The sequence below is a fragment of the Magnolia sinica genome, chromosome 11, assembly GCF_029962835.1.
Source record: "Magnolia sinica isolate HGM2019 chromosome 11, MsV1, whole genome shotgun sequence".
NCBI classification, from domain to species: Eukaryota; Viridiplantae; Streptophyta; class Magnoliopsida; order Magnoliales; family Magnoliaceae; genus Magnolia; species Magnolia sinica.
In genome coordinates this window covers 2,742,626-2,760,000 of record NC_080583.1, presented here as the reverse complement: position 1 = coordinate 2,760,000, position 17,375 = coordinate 2,742,626, and the positions used below count along the sequence as shown (strand labels likewise).

Genomic DNA, 17,375 nt, shown 5'->3' with positions numbered 1-17,375 from the left:
GGGATTGAACGTCCACCATTAAAAACTTCTTAGGAGCTGGAGAAATTTTGAGTCAAGCTGATATTTGTTTTTTGGCTTCATCCACGTCTACATGACCTTATGAATAGGTTGTATGGTAAAAAAACATCACGGTGGCCCTTAGAATGGTTTCAACAGTGAGTGTCATTATCAATGCAGCTTCCTTTGGTGTGGTCCACTGCAGATGTGAAACTACTTAATTTCTTGTCTTATAATTTAAAATGATTTGCCAAAAACGATTAACAGCATGGATAAAACACTTACATTATAGTGGGCCTCACAGAGCCCTACCCAGACGGATTACCATCTGGGCGGGGGTAGGCTGCAATCCTCGTCCCGCCTAATTGGCTCGTGTACCACACACCAGCTATACAGCTGTAGGTATGTGTCTCCTCCGGTTTTAGTTATACGAATGGTTCAAAGGAGATCAAAGTCAATGGGCCCCACAGTGATGTATTTATTATATCTAAACTGCTTTATCTATTTTTAGAGATTATTTTAAAGCATTACCCAAAAAATTAATCATATCCAAAAATCATCTGGACCACACTACAAATAGCAGCGGAGATAATGATTTTTACTATTAAGCAATTTTTAGGGCCCACCATAACATTTATTTTCCATCCAATCTGTTTGGTCAAAGAGACTTGAATGAAGAGGAAAACACAATTTTCATATTGATCCAAGACTTTTGTTACCCCAAAAAGGGTTCCTGCTGCTTTTTTCAGTGTGGTCCACTTGACAGTTAGAACTGTCTTATTTTTCATCTCAAGCCTTAAGCGTAGCTTGTAAAATGGTTGGATGGTTTGGATATAACACATATCTCATGATCAAACTCACATAACTTACTGTTGTCAATCCGTCAGCTATATAGCTAGTGTGAGGTCCACCGGCCAATCCGCTTTCCTTTCAACGGACGCGAATTTGGGTACTATGGGGCCATATGGTTGCATGTGCTTGTATCCACACCATTCATTCATTTTTTCAACTCATTTTAGAGCTTGAGCCCATAATTGGAGTAGATTCGGAGCTCAAGTGGAAGGAAAAAAATTCTTAGGGCCCACCCTAATGTTTAGGTGCCATCCAACCTATTGATAGGGTCACACCTAAATCTACAGCTCAACTGGCAGACCGGGTGGAGATACCTCGTTTCAACACCTGAGGTCTTGGTATCAATCCCTAGCGGAGGTGGCTAACACGGAGTTGTGTGTACACACACATGGGTGTGTACTAACAAACTAAATGGATAAAAAAAAAAAAAAGGGTTGATAGGGTCACACATAGCTGGATGAAGCGAAAACACAAATATCATCTTGGTTCAAAACTTTTCGCGGCCCCAGTAAGTTTTAAAAGGTGAGCATTCAATCAACACTGTTTCCTGTGGTGTGGTTCACTTGAAATTTGAATCTGCTTAATTTTTTTTTCATCCTGCTGTAAAATGATCTGGAAAAAATATGAACGGCATGGATAAAACACATACATCACGGTGGGCCCCATAATGTCCGATTGGGTGACCAGCCAATACGCTTTCCCTTTCAACTTGTACCTGGCACGCGGATTTCCTGCCAAAGCCTTGCGCATCGTGCAGGAATACCGAATGAGGATGTATTTGACAAATCCATTTCATCCATCGGTTTTTCGACCTCACTTTAGACGTGCAACAGAGATGGAGGTGGATAAAAAACTCAAGTGGGTCACACGGGATGAAAAATTTGGAAAAGAAATTTCTACGATTGAAACTTTTCTGAGATCCATCTTAATGTTTATATGCTATCCAGACCTTTTATAAGGTCATTTACAATGGGGTCCTACTCTCGGGAGTTTCAACACCACAAAACTTCTAGGAAGCTTTCACGGGAAATCCTAGATCCCATTATAGGATCCACTGTGATTTATGTATTTTATCCGCCCCATCCATCCATTTTAAAAGTTAATTTTAGATCTTCATCCCAAAAATGAAGTATATTTAAAGATCAAGTGGACCACACTACTGGAAATTGTGTGAATTGAGTGTCTACCGTTGAAAATTTATTGGTGTCCACAAAAGTTTTAGATCAAGCTTGTATTTTTATTTTTTATCCCCTTCATCTAGGTATTTTTGATCTTATGAACATGTTGGATGACAAATAAAGATCACTGCGGGCACGTTGAAAGGTTTCAACGATCGAAATCATTATTCCCACTGTTTCATGTGGTATGGTCCACTTAAACTTTGGATATGCTTCGCTTTTTGGCTCAACGCCTAAAATTAGCTGAAACAACTGACGAACGGATTGGATAAACTACATGCATTCTCGGTGGACCCATCTGAGTTTACTCAGTACACAATCCGATTTCCATATCAGGTGGATCCCACCTCTGCCCGGTACCACCGTACTGGTATCATCGGAGCGCATCCCCTTCACTTGTTTTGGAAATAAAAGGCTCTGACGGCCCCACCGTGATTTCTGTGGGACATCCACTCCGTCCATCAGCAGCACCAGCTCACGTTGGGACCTGAGCCCGAAAATCAGGCAGATTCAAAACTCAAGTGGACCCACCACTGGAAACGGTAGGGATCGAATGCCGAACATTGAAACCTTCTTGCGTTCCACCTAATTTTTAGATCAGGCTTATATTTGCATATTCTCTTCATCATGGTGGGACTCACATTTTGAACGGGTCTGATGGCATATAAACATCATGGTTGCCACCGGGAAGGATTCACTCTACAGTTTCCTGTGGTGTGGCCCACCTAAGATACACTCGCCGTAAAATGAGCTGGCCTTCATTTCACTTCCCAGGCTAGGCTAGGATAGACCTTGGTCCTGCAAGTGGGGCCCATGATTAGAGCTATCAAAGGGCCGGGCCTAGGGTTTGCTTCAGCCCAATTTCGAACTGTTCAGGCCAGGTCCTGATGGGCAGGTCCCAATTGGAGCCATACCTATTATTCAATAATTGGTTACCAAATAGACCCCACAACAGATAGGAGATGCTGTAAAAATTATCCAGATCAGAATCAAGATGGAGAGAACGGTTAGGATCTCCCAACCATGGGCCCAACAGAGATTACATTCAAGCTCTGATGCATCACAACTCCATTTCTTGAAGCCCATCTTAGTGACGTCCAGGTTCAGCCATCCAAACTGATGATTCTATGGGCCCCTGTGCGAATGGTCCATGAACCAAAATTTCCCAAATGCAAAGATCTCAAACTCACCCATCTAGGCAGTCAATAGAGCGACCAGTGCGCTTCGACCTAAAAACTGGCCAGATATTAAATGGCTAGGATCATTCAATCTTGGAGTTTTAGGTGTATGGGACAGTCCCATCAATGCAATGGACCACTGAATTATGGGTCCCACTAGCACAAACTAAAAACCTAAAATGTATAGCAGTAATAGTTTGGAAATTTAGATCAATGCTAGATGATTATCATTCTACTCAAGTTAGTATAGTCTACTTTTTTCCTAAACCGTTCACCATATTATTTTGTACCTGGCCAGCTGGATGAGCAGACTAGATAGAAGCTTACGCCAGGACGATAAGAGGTGGGACCCACCTAAGTTCACAGACTAGATGACAAATCATGCCAAAACTACAAATTATGGGACACCTGCATGCAGGCATTGCAGCTACTCGTGCCATCACCTGGTACGTTTCTCATCTGAATTGAGCATTAGGTGATGGCCCATCAAGGGACCCATACAGTGAGAAATCATCGACAACCAGCCTAACTAAACTATCCACAATGGAGTTCATGAGATTGAACTCAGAAACGGATTAGAGAATATGTACAGATAAAATAGACAGTGCAGAGAGAACTGAAAGGAGGCATTTACAGAGCAAAGTATAAAAGAGAATCCAACAACACCACGGAATACTCTTTTTCACAGGCCATAATTATTAAAAAATAACTTAAGTACGAAGAAACTCATAATCGCAGTGCAGTCGTTTAATCTAAACTGTACAGTTGAAGATGCTGAATTTGACAGACGGATTCGGCTCTCTTTGGCCACCTCCCAGGGCGGATTAAGATGGAAAACGGCATCCCCAACAGGCTATCAAACTAAGATGCTCCTATGAATCGCTCGCCCACATCAGTCTCTGTCAGAGGCAATGTGGGTCTTAATTCTTCAATATTCTTCCAGCTAAACTAATCAAGCATGGAGAAAAGTACTCATCAGTCTTACAACAACAACAACAACAACAATAAGGCATTGTTTAACTGTGGAGAAATTGGGAGAAATTGACAGCCAGGCAAGATATCCGAATGTCCGGCTGTCCAAATTCAATGGTGAAACGGGATGGACAAGATCATCTAATCAGTTTGAATTCAGGGATGTGCTCCATCCACAATCAGCCTCTTGGTTTGGACAGCCCGGATAGGCATTGAATGTATGCCACACGTGGTGGACAAGTTATAGAGCATAGTACTGGCAGTTTGTTTTGATTATTAAAAACACTAGAGGTTGTCTGGATTCAGGCCAAGTTGTGTCACGAGGCAGGCTATCCATGGACATGTTGTCGGGATTAGTTTGTTCATGGATAAATGATTGTGACTAACTGTTCGTTCTTTGTCCCCCCATCAAACAGAAAGGATGGATTGTGGCACATGTGAGGAGTAAAATATGGATAGTGGCACATTAACACATACATGTGCATATTGACACATGCCACCTCTTCAATGCTTGTAAGATTGATGGTGGCACACATGAACATGTGGAGTGTTTGAATTTGGATGGTTGCATAAGTGGCATATTGGAACATGTCACACATGTACGGATAAGAATGTTCCTCTTGTGCACTGAAACCATAAAGTGTTGTTGAGAAAGTTTCATCTCTTTAGTAGAGAAAATCAATCCATGCTTTAACAGTCACAATGCCCTGGATACTAGTCCAAACATGCCTAGCTTCCCATGCATGGGGAGGTTCACAAATGATGGACATGTACTTTTCTCCTGCGTGCTTGTAAATGACACAACTTTGCCCAGATCTAAACAGGCCCCAAGGGGGGATTTAGTTGTGGAGAAGAGTTCATACCAGCCTTATTTGCAGGGGAATCCTGCTGCAGATAACTATCTGAATTACATGCTTCCATACTCATTGAGCTTGGATTAGAATCCAATGAAACTGAAAGTTCCGATGCTCTCTCAACACCCATGGATTTGTATGGAGCAATGTTCAGCATCCGTGGAAGGGCACCCAATAGATCATTGTCAATGCACTCATACCTGCAAAGGAAATTGGGTTGATACGTGGTACCAACCTTTGCAAATCCAAAAGAGTTCATGACGGCTGACTTACATTTTCTTGCAGAGCTTGTCAATGAGGGTGGTGAGATTGATGATTTGCATCCTTACCTCCCATACCTTATCCTTCGGTAACTCATCAAATGGTTGCTCTATCGACATAGAAAGCCTCTCTACATTTACTTCCAGCTGCTCCTGCTGGTTCTCAAAAAGGTTCTGTTTCAATTCCAGTTCCTCCCTAGTCATTTCATCAGTGAAGTGATCCTCCCCAAACATGTAGAATGCAAATGGGTATGAATAGGAAAGAATGCGCCTCGATCTGAAGAGTCTGTGGAGTCCTTTCATCGCCCAACTATGGTCTCTGAGCCCCGACTCCTTACTTTCAGAGAAGTATATCCTGTCCTGTATAGTTGCCTTAAGCTTGCTTTCGAGCTTGAGGGAATCTGTATGAGCTTTGTACCTGTTGTAGTAGTGCATGTATCGATGAAGGTCCCGCTGTGCACGTGCAGCTTTTACAGACGTTACTTGTTTGTCACGACCACAAAAGTGTTCTCTGCCACTGGCGCCGCCACACAGCCAACTGCATTGAGAAGGTGAGAGTTTAAAAGACCAGCTTTAATTTCCGTCTGCAAGTAACAGTTGGGAGACCAGAAAGAGCACGTGATCAAATTACAGGAATAACCCTACATATATGTCACAGTGGAGGGATGATATATCGAGGACATGATTTTAAGGAGTTCATTTCCAGCTCCCATCACAAACTGACATCTGGATTTAATTATTTTTTTAAAAAAAAAAAACAGGTTTTTTTTTTGTAATTTCTCTGACCTTTTAATTTCTATTTCTATTTTTTAAATATTTTATTATGAGATAGTGCAAATAGAGCTTTGCTAAGCCCACATGTGTGTACACATCAGCTAATGTGCATGCCACTGTGGCACACAGGTGAGATATCCAAGCCAAGCCATCCATCATGTGCACATCACTGCCTACATGCAACTGGCAGAAGAAAAAGTTGGTCCGACCAGTAGTGCACCATCATATTAGAAATAAGTGGATGGGTTAGAGAACTTCAGTCAACTTTTTCACAACCATATATTTTTTCAGTTAATTTTGGCCCACCAGACTAGTGGCTAGACCTAATTCTTAGGATGGGGAATCTTCATAGTGGTACCCTTCAGATGGAAGGGTTGGATATTGTGTGTCTGCCACTGTTGCATTAGATGACTTGTGCACACATGTGGGCTTAGCAAAGATCATGCAAAATTATAGATTTTCAAATTTCAAGTCAAAGACTGGAACCAGCCCTATTGAAGCTCATTTCCCAATTCCAAAGTGCATTCATTTCAGGTAGACAGATTGTTGATAGTGTGTTTATTGCTCACGAATGTCTAGATTCTTGTAACAGATCAAGCAATCCTAGGGTTCTTTGTAAGCTTGATCTGGAAAAGGCTTATGATCATGTCATGTGGTTTTTTTAGATTACATGATGATTAGGATGGGATTTTGACGCAGAACGGCTAACCACTTGCTCTAAAAGTTCAAACTGATAAAGCGTGGCGAATCAATCCCTTTAAGGTGGGGCTCACCTCACATGAGCCATCTGCTTCACATGAACCACCCACCCCGAGTGTGCCCCTGCATCCCACAGGCCACCCCACCCCGAGTGTGCCCCTGCATTCCACAAGCCACCCCACTCGAGCCCAATGTGAAAATGCCTCTGCATTAATCACCCTCGATGAGGAACCTCCTGCTTTGATACCACTTTGACACAGTACAACTAACCACTTGCTCTAAAAGCTCGAACTGATAAAGCGTGGTGAATCAACCCTTTTTTAAAAAATAAAAAATAAAAATTTTTTTACGCACGCACACACTCACACCGTAGTGGAATTACACCACCTGTGGGTACTCGAACCCTTAACCCGGTGTTGAAACTCCTGGTGAATCAATCCCTTTATCTCATAATCCAGGCCCCACATCCCACGGGTTAGGTCCTCGGTCAAACCCCCCTTTGTGGGCCCCACATCACATGGGTTCCATCTCACACGGGCTGCCCACCCCGAGTGTGCCCCTGCATCCCACGGGCCACCCCACTCGAGCCCAGTGTGAAAATGCCCCCGCAGTAGATTTGGGGGAAAATGGAGGGCCTAGATTCGGTCTTGCCTCTCTTCAGTGAGATTCTCAATCCTACTTAATAGATCTCATTTTGGTTTCTTCAAAGCCTCTTGCAGCCTCAGGCAGGGAGACCCTCCGTCTCCTTTCTTATTCATCATCATCTCGGAGGCCCTTAGCCAAATGCTCTTGAGATGTTAAGAGGTTGGCCTCTATAGAGGCTTTAAGGTAGATAATTTCCTTGGTCCTATCAACCACCTCCAATTTGCAGATGATACCCTCATCTTCTGTGAAGCTAATGAATTTATGGTTGGGTTTCAACTGGTTTTAGGTCTCAAAATGAATATGTCCAAAAGTAAATTGTTTGGAATCGATCTCCCACATGAAGAAACCCTTCGTCCAGCTAGGTTGTTCGGGTGTGGAGTGGGCTCCCTTTCCACTATGTACCTAGGTCTCCTTCTCTATATGGGGAAGCCTCCCCTTTCCCTCGTGGACAACATTCTGGAATGAATGGAAAGAAAGCTTTCCACCTGGAAAAGCAAGCTTCTACCGTTGGGTGGCAAGATTAACTTGATTAAGGTGTCTTCATCCAATCCATTTACTATATGCCACTTTTCCAATGCCCAAAATCTGTCATTCAGCACATGGATAAACTCCATAGGGAATTTCTGTGGCAAGGAGGATCCTCATACCACAAATTCCCTCTCCTTAAGTGGAATGAGGTCTACCCCCCTTTTTCAGAAGGAGCAAGTATTAAGAGACTGGATTGGGTGAACAAGGTTGTGCTCGGTAAATGGATTGGGAAATTTAACAATGAGCAGGATAATCTTTAGAGATTGATAGCTGTGGCCAAATGTGGGGATGATTCAACTGTGAGATGGACTGAAACTTCGACTCTCTACCATTCCTCCATTTGGAAAGAGCTCGCTAGAGTTGCCCCGAGAGTGCTAAACAACCTGAGTTTCATTTTGGGCAAGGGAATCAATCAGGTTTTGGGTTGATAAATGGTGTGGGAAGTCTCCCCTAAGTTCAGACTTTCCCTCGCTTACTGCTCTGTCCTGACATTGGAATTTTAGTGCGAGCTTGTTTCTCGAGTGGCGGAGCGAATGGGGTTTGGATTCCCCCATTTCAGCGCAACCTTTGCGATTCCAAAATCGAAGACCTTACAGTCGTTTTGTCTTGTTTGCAGGGCTTTGTCCCTTCTCCTGAGTTGGAAGATTCCTTGTATTGGGGCTTATCTGCATCAAGAGCCTTTTTGATGCCATTGTTATACAAGACTAGCTTCTCCCTCCCCGGCTTTAAGTAGCCCCTTGGATGCAATGTGGTTCTACGGGGCTCCCCCAAGGTTCTGGCATTTGCATGGCTTATGGTCGAAAATCATATTCTTAACTTGGACAACCTTCGAAAGAGAGGGTTGCCTCTCATCAATTTTTGTCTGTTGTGCTTGCAAGATGCCAAATCCATGGATCATTTGTTCCTCTACAGCCCCTTTGCGTGGAAAATCCGGTCTAGCTTGTTGGATCACGTAGGTGTGTGTGGGGTGATGTCCTCATCCATTGAATATCTATTCCATACCTGGCATGATGGTGACGGTGGTAGGCTTGGTAGGAAAAGATGGAGACTAAGTCTATTGGCGATCCTATATGCAATCTGGCTCAAAAGAAACAACTGGATCTTTAGGAATCATCAGGTTACCTCGGATGGGGTCTTTAGTAGAGTTTTGAGTTTGTTTAGGGATTGGGCTCCGTAGCCTAGGCTTGGGTCTCCAGCCTTGGGGTTGGCTTGATGCATCTTAGTTTTCAGTTCTTTGGTTTTTGTTTTTCTTCCTCTTTCATTCTTTTTGTTTTCGGTTTGTTCCCATTTTGTGTTGTTCTATTTTCTAGCTTTTCCTAAGAAATTCATTTACCTTTTAAAAAAAAAAGAGTCTATGCAGGTAAGTATATCAAGCCTCGTGAAGTGCTCTATCCAATAAACCACATCCACAGCTGGCAACAACACATGTTTGTGTTCAAGATCACTGACAACATGAGAATCATATATAAGAAATTAGTTTGAGAGAAGTACCGGGCTAATGTATTTTGATCTACACTACATACATAACCCGCATAAACTTCAATCATTGCAATATAGAGTATGATAGAGAAAGACTCACCAAAATACCTGTTTACAAATACAGGTAACAAGGTTGCAGCCACCATTCTTTTCAACATTCTTGAAACACTTGGGGCAGGGCTTTGTCTTAACAGTAATCCAGTTGACTGTTTCCGACTCGTCCTGGCATTTCTTGGCCCAAAGCTCCCACATCTGACATGAACAAGGGGAGTGTGCTTCCAATGAGCAATTGAAACAGAACTGCAGCCCGCACGTGCATTCCACCTCACAATAAGAATCGCCCTCTACCCGTATCGCGTTGCCGCAATGTGGGACACTGGGACACCATTTAACCTTGTTGTTGTCCACGATGTATGACTCTAGGAGATGACGATCGAAACGCTCAGCAATATCAGGATACTTCGCATTGACGAGATTTCTTACAACAGCTTCATCACAAATAGCATTGCACTTGTGCTCCATGCATCTAATGTGCTTGCTTTGCCCGTCATTTATCTGAACAATAAAATGTTCAGTCCAGCCTGTGCATAGAGAAACATCCAAATAAGCCCCTAATTTAGAGGGAAAAAAAATAGGAAGTTTTCTCTTTCATTCACTTCATCGGTGACCCACTTTCACACGTGACAAAGATTTACAGGATGCAAAATGATCATCAAGTAGGTCCTACCTTGGACTGGCCACAACCCAAAATTCACACTAATGAGACAAGTTTCAAATTTTGGATTTGGAGAATTTTAGGAGAGAATGGCTGGTCTAGTGAGCTTTGGTCAACTTTTTTCTTTTAACCGTCTAATTTCATCACTGAAGTTCCTCCAATAGAGTTGTAAGGAACTTAGGATTGCCAAACAATGTCATTTTTGGCATACGGCCCATCCAAGGTATGGCCAACTTGATGACTGGTACAGATCCTGTACAGTACACATTGTTTGTCAAATGCGATCGCATATGCGCATACCGTGGATTAAATCACATATGCAATCATGGCATATGTGATCCTGACAAGTATGTCATAGCCTACTTTTATATGCGACCAATATGTGATTGCACACTGCACTAATATCCCCTCCATTTTCACTATTCTTTACTCCAAAGCTCTAAATCTCTCACTCTTTCTCTCTTACTTTAATCGCTCTACAAATATTTCAAGTATGTTTATTTTTTATATTTTGTAAGTTGTGCTTGGTTTTTCTCAATTGTATTTGTAAATTAAGTTGTAAGTTGTAATTTATAACTTGTTTCAAGTTATCCATTTATCAATAAAATTTCTATGTTCAAAGTTTTTAATAATTAATTCTCTCTTAATGTAGCTTGTTGATTGTTTTGTTAAAATTTATGAAAATATAATATAAGTAATTAAATATATAACTTAATGAAACACACAAACTACAATGAAATAAGTAAAACAACCCAATCCAATCATGTATACCACCAATTAGGCAAGTTTTCCCTAATTTTTTTTTTTTAAAATTTCAATTTTTTCAATTTTTCCCTTTTTTCAATTTTTTATTTTTCTAAAAAAATTGCGATGGCATATGCGATTATGCAATTGCATATGCAAACAACATATGCTGATTGCATATGCGATTTGACAACATTGACAGTAAATTAGCCACATCTATGAAAAAGCAAGTTGATGATAAATGTAGTGAAAAGAAGTGTTTAGCACAAAAATCTAGCCTAGCCCCTTAATTTATAGGAGTAACAGTAACAAGAAAGAACTTTATTTTGTGTATTTTTGCAACAAAACCATAGAAGATATGGTGAAGGAGAATGCTTACAATCATTGCAAAAGCAGTGGCCGCAATCCATTGTTGTAACCGCATGTGGAGAAACGTCTTCAATACAGATGTTGCATTTTACTAAAGACCGTGACCGTGAATATGACAATGGCAAGGCACGTTTCTTGCACTCCGCTATAGTTACGCCTGCTTCAGCAAATAAGCTATCCCTTCCCTTCTCTACAAGTTCTGTTGACAACCTCTCAAAGTTCCAACGGTGATGAATAAGCAGAGTGCGTGCATGTCGTTCGCTCAGTTTTAGCATGTCCATCACCCTACGCAAATCTTCCCTCTGCACAGAATTCGGATTGGAATTAAGCACATTAAGCTCAACTCAGAGCCTAGTGATGAAGTCAAAAAGAGCCAAGAGCACACAAAAGGAGCTATCACCTGCGCTTCCAAAAGCGATTCTTTTGTGACTACCTGTGAATTCCAAGCGAGTAATTAAGCAAAGTCAATTCCGCGAAATAGAAAGAGAAATCTAGGCACTGAATTTGATGCAATTTATACATTACTTGTCAAACAAGATCCAGAACCTTCCATTATCAACAACATTCCAAGATTAGTTCAATCAAACTGACCATGTTTAACAAAGTATTTCCAATTACTTCAAATGAAATCACTTGAAAGCAATACAACCCCATCATAAGAAAGGTTACTGTAGAACTGAGAAAGAATTTCAAATGTACCCATTTTAAACACAAATATATTGGAAATATGCATTTCGAACTGCTATTTCCAAACCCTGTAAGTCTTTAAAATATCAAAATATTTTAAGGTGTTTCTATTGAAAATGTCTCAATTGGGTAGGAGTTAAAGACCTATAGTCTTACGTGTTTGTATTCAGAAAGCACCATGTTAGACACAGTTTTGTGCCGTCCAATTTAGTGGAGTTTTAGCAAGCTGGATGGTCTTATAGAAGTTGGAAACTCCCCATAATAAAGAGAAGCAGGTGTTATTATTTGATAGAAGTACTATTCTCAGGCAAACATTTCTACCTTTGAGCTTCCAGATCTGTCATGGAAATTCACTTCTTCTTTTTCTAACATTACTGAAGGCTCTTACCTTGTTTTCTGTTTGTATGTGGTCTCCAAGGTCTTCTGTAATGGTGACAGTGACCGGCCACTACTGTTATCGTCATGATACGGACCATAATGGTCATTAGGGCACTTTTTTTAAAAAGGAAAACTGTATCAGCCCCCCTAATGGACCATTATGGGGCCATTAGGGTCACTCTTTCTTTTTTCTGCAACGGCCATTACAGCACACCTTGGAAGTCTCTGTGTTGCTTTGACAGAATGTTTGTATTCCAGATGAACTGGATCCGCACATTGTGTGGGTGTTTAATACAAACTTGCATCAAAAGAACTGAGACTAATTGCAAAAGCAAGAAGTCACATAATAGAGAATTTCAACATACATTCACCAGACAGAAAATTCATATTTCATATGCAGGAAGAAACTTAGAATCAAAAGAGATTTCAACCACAATGCTCCAAAGCCCTCAAGTGTTGCATTGCACTAGAGTTCACAAAATCCTCCCATCCCCAAAACTTCTACCATTTAGAAAACAAAGCTCTTATGAATTTCATTAAGGGTATGTTTGGATTAAGAATGACCACAGTAATGTAATGGAAAAGTACAATGACCACAAATTCCTTGTCCTAAAAACATCTGCATTTGACTGAGGATTGTTGTATTTGGTTATTGGCGGTAAAATCGTAAGTGGCACTTTTCCATTGATGTCAAATCAACAAATTCATACACTAATGTGCCTGTTTGGATTCGAGATTTCCACGGCAATGCAATTGAAAAGCGCAATGAGTTACAAATTCCTTTACCTATCTCTTGAAAACACCGGCATTTGACTGACAATTCCTATGTTTGGTTTTGTGGTGGTTAAATCGTAATGGTGGCACTTTTTCATTACATTACTGAGGAAATCTCCAACCCAAACAGGCCCTATATCTCAGTGTATTCATGTATATATGGCTATGAGCCATATTTATAGAGTAGTTACATAGTTCTCTCTTAAGGAAACTAGAATTTCCAAACAATGTAACAAGAAATAATAAGATTTCTCATAAGCCAAAAAAAAAAAAAAAATTGAGAGAGAGAGAGAGAGAGAGAGAGAGAGAGAGAGAGAGTTGAAGGCTCTAGAAAGGGCAAGGGAGGCCCAAAAGGACGTCAATGGAGGCAGTAAGAAAAGACTTGATGGCCTGTTGTTTAACTAAGCATATGGTCCTCGATGAGTGGGATGGCAAAATAGGATTCATGTAGCCGACCCCAATTAGTTGGGATAAGGCGACCTTCTAAGATGCTAGAGAAAACAAATAAGGAAAGACTCACATTATGAATCTTGTAAACTAAACTAAAACCATGCATATGAAGAACTACTCAAATTAGGAACTACTGCCACTTGTGATTAAGTGGGACCCCATCTGGTGGTGCGACCCAATTGACCCAAATGTTGCAACAAACAACACAAAATGAGCATATATTGGGCCCTACAGTGGGCCATGGGCCTACATCATCTAGGCCTCTTCTTATGCACGTGTGGAATTTGCACGTGTAGTAAGGGGTGCAATTGAATCAGTGGTTCAAGGTTTGTGTGTAGATATTCAACTCCTTGCAAATGGATTTGGAGAAGTTCCTATGAGTTGTAAACAACATAATAATAATAAACCTTGTTTTTGGAAGGTAAAGCCTTTTTTTCTTTAATCAAGATGGGCTCGGGTTTCTTCTCGACACAGGACATATGAGCCTTTTTATAGGCTAGAGTACATAGGGAAATCATATTAAACTCAAACTCTTTTGATCATCACCTTTGATTATCATAATTATACTCAAACTGTATCTAACTTGTACCTTGTTAGAATTTGGGGAAATGCCAAAAAGAACATATAGTTCAAAACTTTGAATAGCATCATCATTATCTAAGCCTCATCATAACTAATTAGGGTCCACTAAGGGCCTGTTGGTTTTCAAATTACAATGGTGAATAGCGGTAAATGGGTAACGACTATTTAACCTTGTAATTGTGTGGTCACATTACTTACATTTGACTATAATGATGATTTTGCCACATTGTTTGTTTCACCCACAAATCAGTGTAAAAATGGTAGTTTTATAATGTGAAATTTTAATGATTATAATTTACTTTACCCACTTCCTTTACAAGTGTATTTGACTCTCAATTTACGAGCCATAATTCATGTTTAAACAAACACTTAGAAAAGAAAATGATGACTCATTTACTTTGCATTTCATAGGAAATTAGAAAACCAAACAGGCCCTAAATGATTCCTACTCTTCCATTCCACTCTATCAAGGCTCAAGGGCCATAATTTCAGTTAGACCATAGGTCATTTATGTCTTTCATATTACATCCACCTACGTCCTTTTGGGCCTTCCGTTTGCACTTTCAGAGGCTTCAACTTGTACCAACTACCAACTCACTCCTAACCAATAAAATTCTTGGCCTTTGTTGCACATAACCAAACCATTTAAGTTTACTTCCCTCATCTTATTACCTATTGGTGATACTCTTAAGTTCCTCGAATGCATTCATTTTTTATTCTATCCTTCGTCATCTTGCCAACCATCTATCTCAACATCCTCATTTAAGCTACACTCATCCTTCAAACAGCAGATGCCCCAAAATAAACACAGCACAAATGGACTGAAAGTGACCGATGCGGACTGATATGGCATGAGGTGTACCGGTTTCAGTCCCTTGGCAATTCGTACTCCGAGACAGCTATTTAAATCCTGTATAAATAAAGATTTTCCACACAGACCCAAATTTCAGTTTAATTCTTGATGTAGATATCATACCCCATGCATACATGGGCCGAATTGAGCAAAGGAAAAGCCAACAAAGGGACCAGATTGTTGGAGGAATTTCCTCCACCAGAAGGACATCTCTGGTCATTTTGTCCAGAGAGTCCAAATGGACAGAAGATGTTCTTTTACTCCAACAAACTTGGGCCCACTATGTTTTTTGCCAAAACATCTCCTCCCTTCATCCAAGTACATGTGTTGGGCTCCCCATCTTTGATTTTCTCCATGCGGGACCACATGCCACGTGTTTAGAGGAGATAAAGATTGCTCCAAGCCCATTGGAATCCTTCAAGGATGATCTTAGCAAGGATTTTTAATCTTTTCTTCTGGTTTTCCATTGTTTGCTATTTTAAGCAATAAATTCTCAATGGTTAAGAGAAAACATCTGTAGGATTCAGTTTTTGAAGAAATAAAATTATTGCTATTGCAAGGAGAAGGTTCTTCCTCTGTGTATTGGGTGTGTAGCTGTTGTGCGGATTCATAACACCACACTTACAGATCTCCTCCCTTCTCCTGTTCTTCATTTCTCCATGTGTGGATGTCCATTTGTCAAAGGGCTTCTCCGTCAGGCTGCGGTCCAGTCTTAACATCTTCCACTAAAAATCCAATCTTTATGCAATTCTCTACACGCATGCATCTGTGGGAAGAGTTCATTTTGCCTCTGTCATGACTCAGGTTCCATCATGTACCTCTGAGCACTAAGGTCCAGGTGCTGAGTGGTCCAATTATCGGAACCTGCCATGTTGTGGACTCTATAATATTGGGTAATAAACCTAATCTGAACGAATGATTGTGTTTGTGTATGAAACTAGAAAAATAAAAAATAAAAAAAAAGGAATTTTTCAATGATTGGCATTCAACTCTAAATATCAAAAGGTTAGGATAATCAACGAAGAGTGATTACTGGATAATAGCTTATTTATGGTAGTAAAGAGAATATAGCCAGCTCAGATCATCGCATCATCTCAGCAAGTGGGCCAAGGGGGGCCGTGATCCAAGCCATCGAACAGGTGGGCCCCACCGTACCCCACCATCTGGAATAAAAACCAGGCCATTAACTAATCGACGAATTTTAAAACAAAAAATCCGATCATATCAAACATTGATCGACGGAAGACGAAAATCTTCCCGGAACACAAGAAAAACAGAAACTCACCAGAAAACCTTAAAAAATGAAATAACCCAATAACATACTTCGCATGTGAACCCCACCGGGCGAAGAAGCTACTAGTGCGGGAATTATCCGAGCCATTGAACATGTGGGCCCCACTGTACCATGGGCCAAAAACTAGGCAATAAACAAAATTGAAGAATAAAAAATTAATAAAAAAAAAAAAACGATGCTTGCAATTAACCATTGATTACGATAACCTCTCCCGAACAGAAGAAAAAGATGAAATCACAACAATACCTAAAAAAACGAAAGAACCCAAGAACATATTTCGAAATTGAAATGGATCGCGATCCGAAGGGATTTGGATTCCTAACCTGGATAGAATGCGTTTGGACATCGTCCTCGACGGCGTCCTCGATCCCTTGCAGAGAGTCATGATCCGAGTAGTCCGAATAGTAGCAATCCTCTTCCTCGCTCGTCATCAGAGAGAAGAATCGGAAGAACTAAGATTGCTGAGAGATGAGAAGAAAAGGAGAGGTTTAGAGAGAGAATCGAACGAAGAAAACCAGATCGTTTCCACTACGAAATGCAATAAATAGGAATTCCCTTCTCTGCAGTTCTCTCAAGTGAACGCAGATTGCGTACCTCTGTGGAGCCCACCGTGACGTATGTGTCTTATCCACACCGTCCATCCATTTTCACAGCTTATTTTATGGTGTGACCCCAAAATTGAAGTATACCCAAAGCTCAATTGGACCACACCACAGTAAACAGTGGAGATAATGACATCCACCGTTGAAACATTCCTAGGCCCCACAGTGATGTTTATCTATCATCCATCCTGTTCATAAGGTCACAGATACATGGATGAATGGAAAACACAAATATCAGCTTGACCCAAAACTTCTATGTCCCCCAGGAAGTTTTCCAGGGTAGGCGTTCTATTCCCACTGTTTCATTTGGTGTGGTCCAATTGAGCTTTTTATATGCGTACATTTCAGGAAAATACCTAAAAACATCTGGAAAAACTGATGAACGGCGTGGATAAGATGCATACATCATGGTGGGCCCTACAGAGTTTACTCAGTACACTATAGCGTACCGAGTGACTCAGTACTCAATCCACGTTCTCACTTGGAGACCACATGATACGTGTATCAAATC

The 17,375-nt window shown here is 40.9% G+C and overlaps 1 protein-coding gene across 2 annotated transcripts; it reads right to left on the bottom strand.

Annotated features, from left to right (window-relative positions):
- Window positions 1-3,818: 3,818 nt before the first annotated feature.
- LOC131218564 (probable E3 ubiquitin-protein ligase ARI2) lies at window positions 3,819-16,787 on the bottom strand. 2 transcript variants are annotated; one of them, XM_058213177.1, is made up of 7 exons: window positions 16,586-16,787; window positions 11,645-11,677; window positions 11,255-11,546; window positions 9,517-9,997; window positions 5,305-5,829; window positions 5,041-5,231; window positions 3,819-4,153 (listed from the first exon to the last, which is right to left on the bottom strand). In XM_058213177.1, exons 1-7 carry the CDS (start codon window positions 16,691-16,693, stop codon window positions 4,149-4,151), a joined length of 1,635 nt encoding a protein of 544 aa, XP_058069160.1. In that variant the 5' UTR covers window positions 16,694-16,787; the 3' UTR covers window positions 3,819-4,148. The 2 variants fall into 2 exon arrangements, with proteins under 2 accessions (XP_058069160.1, XP_058069159.1); XM_058213176.1 differs by having other exon boundaries at window positions 3,819-4,148.
- Between the last annotated feature and the right edge of the window lie 588 nt (window positions 16,788-17,375).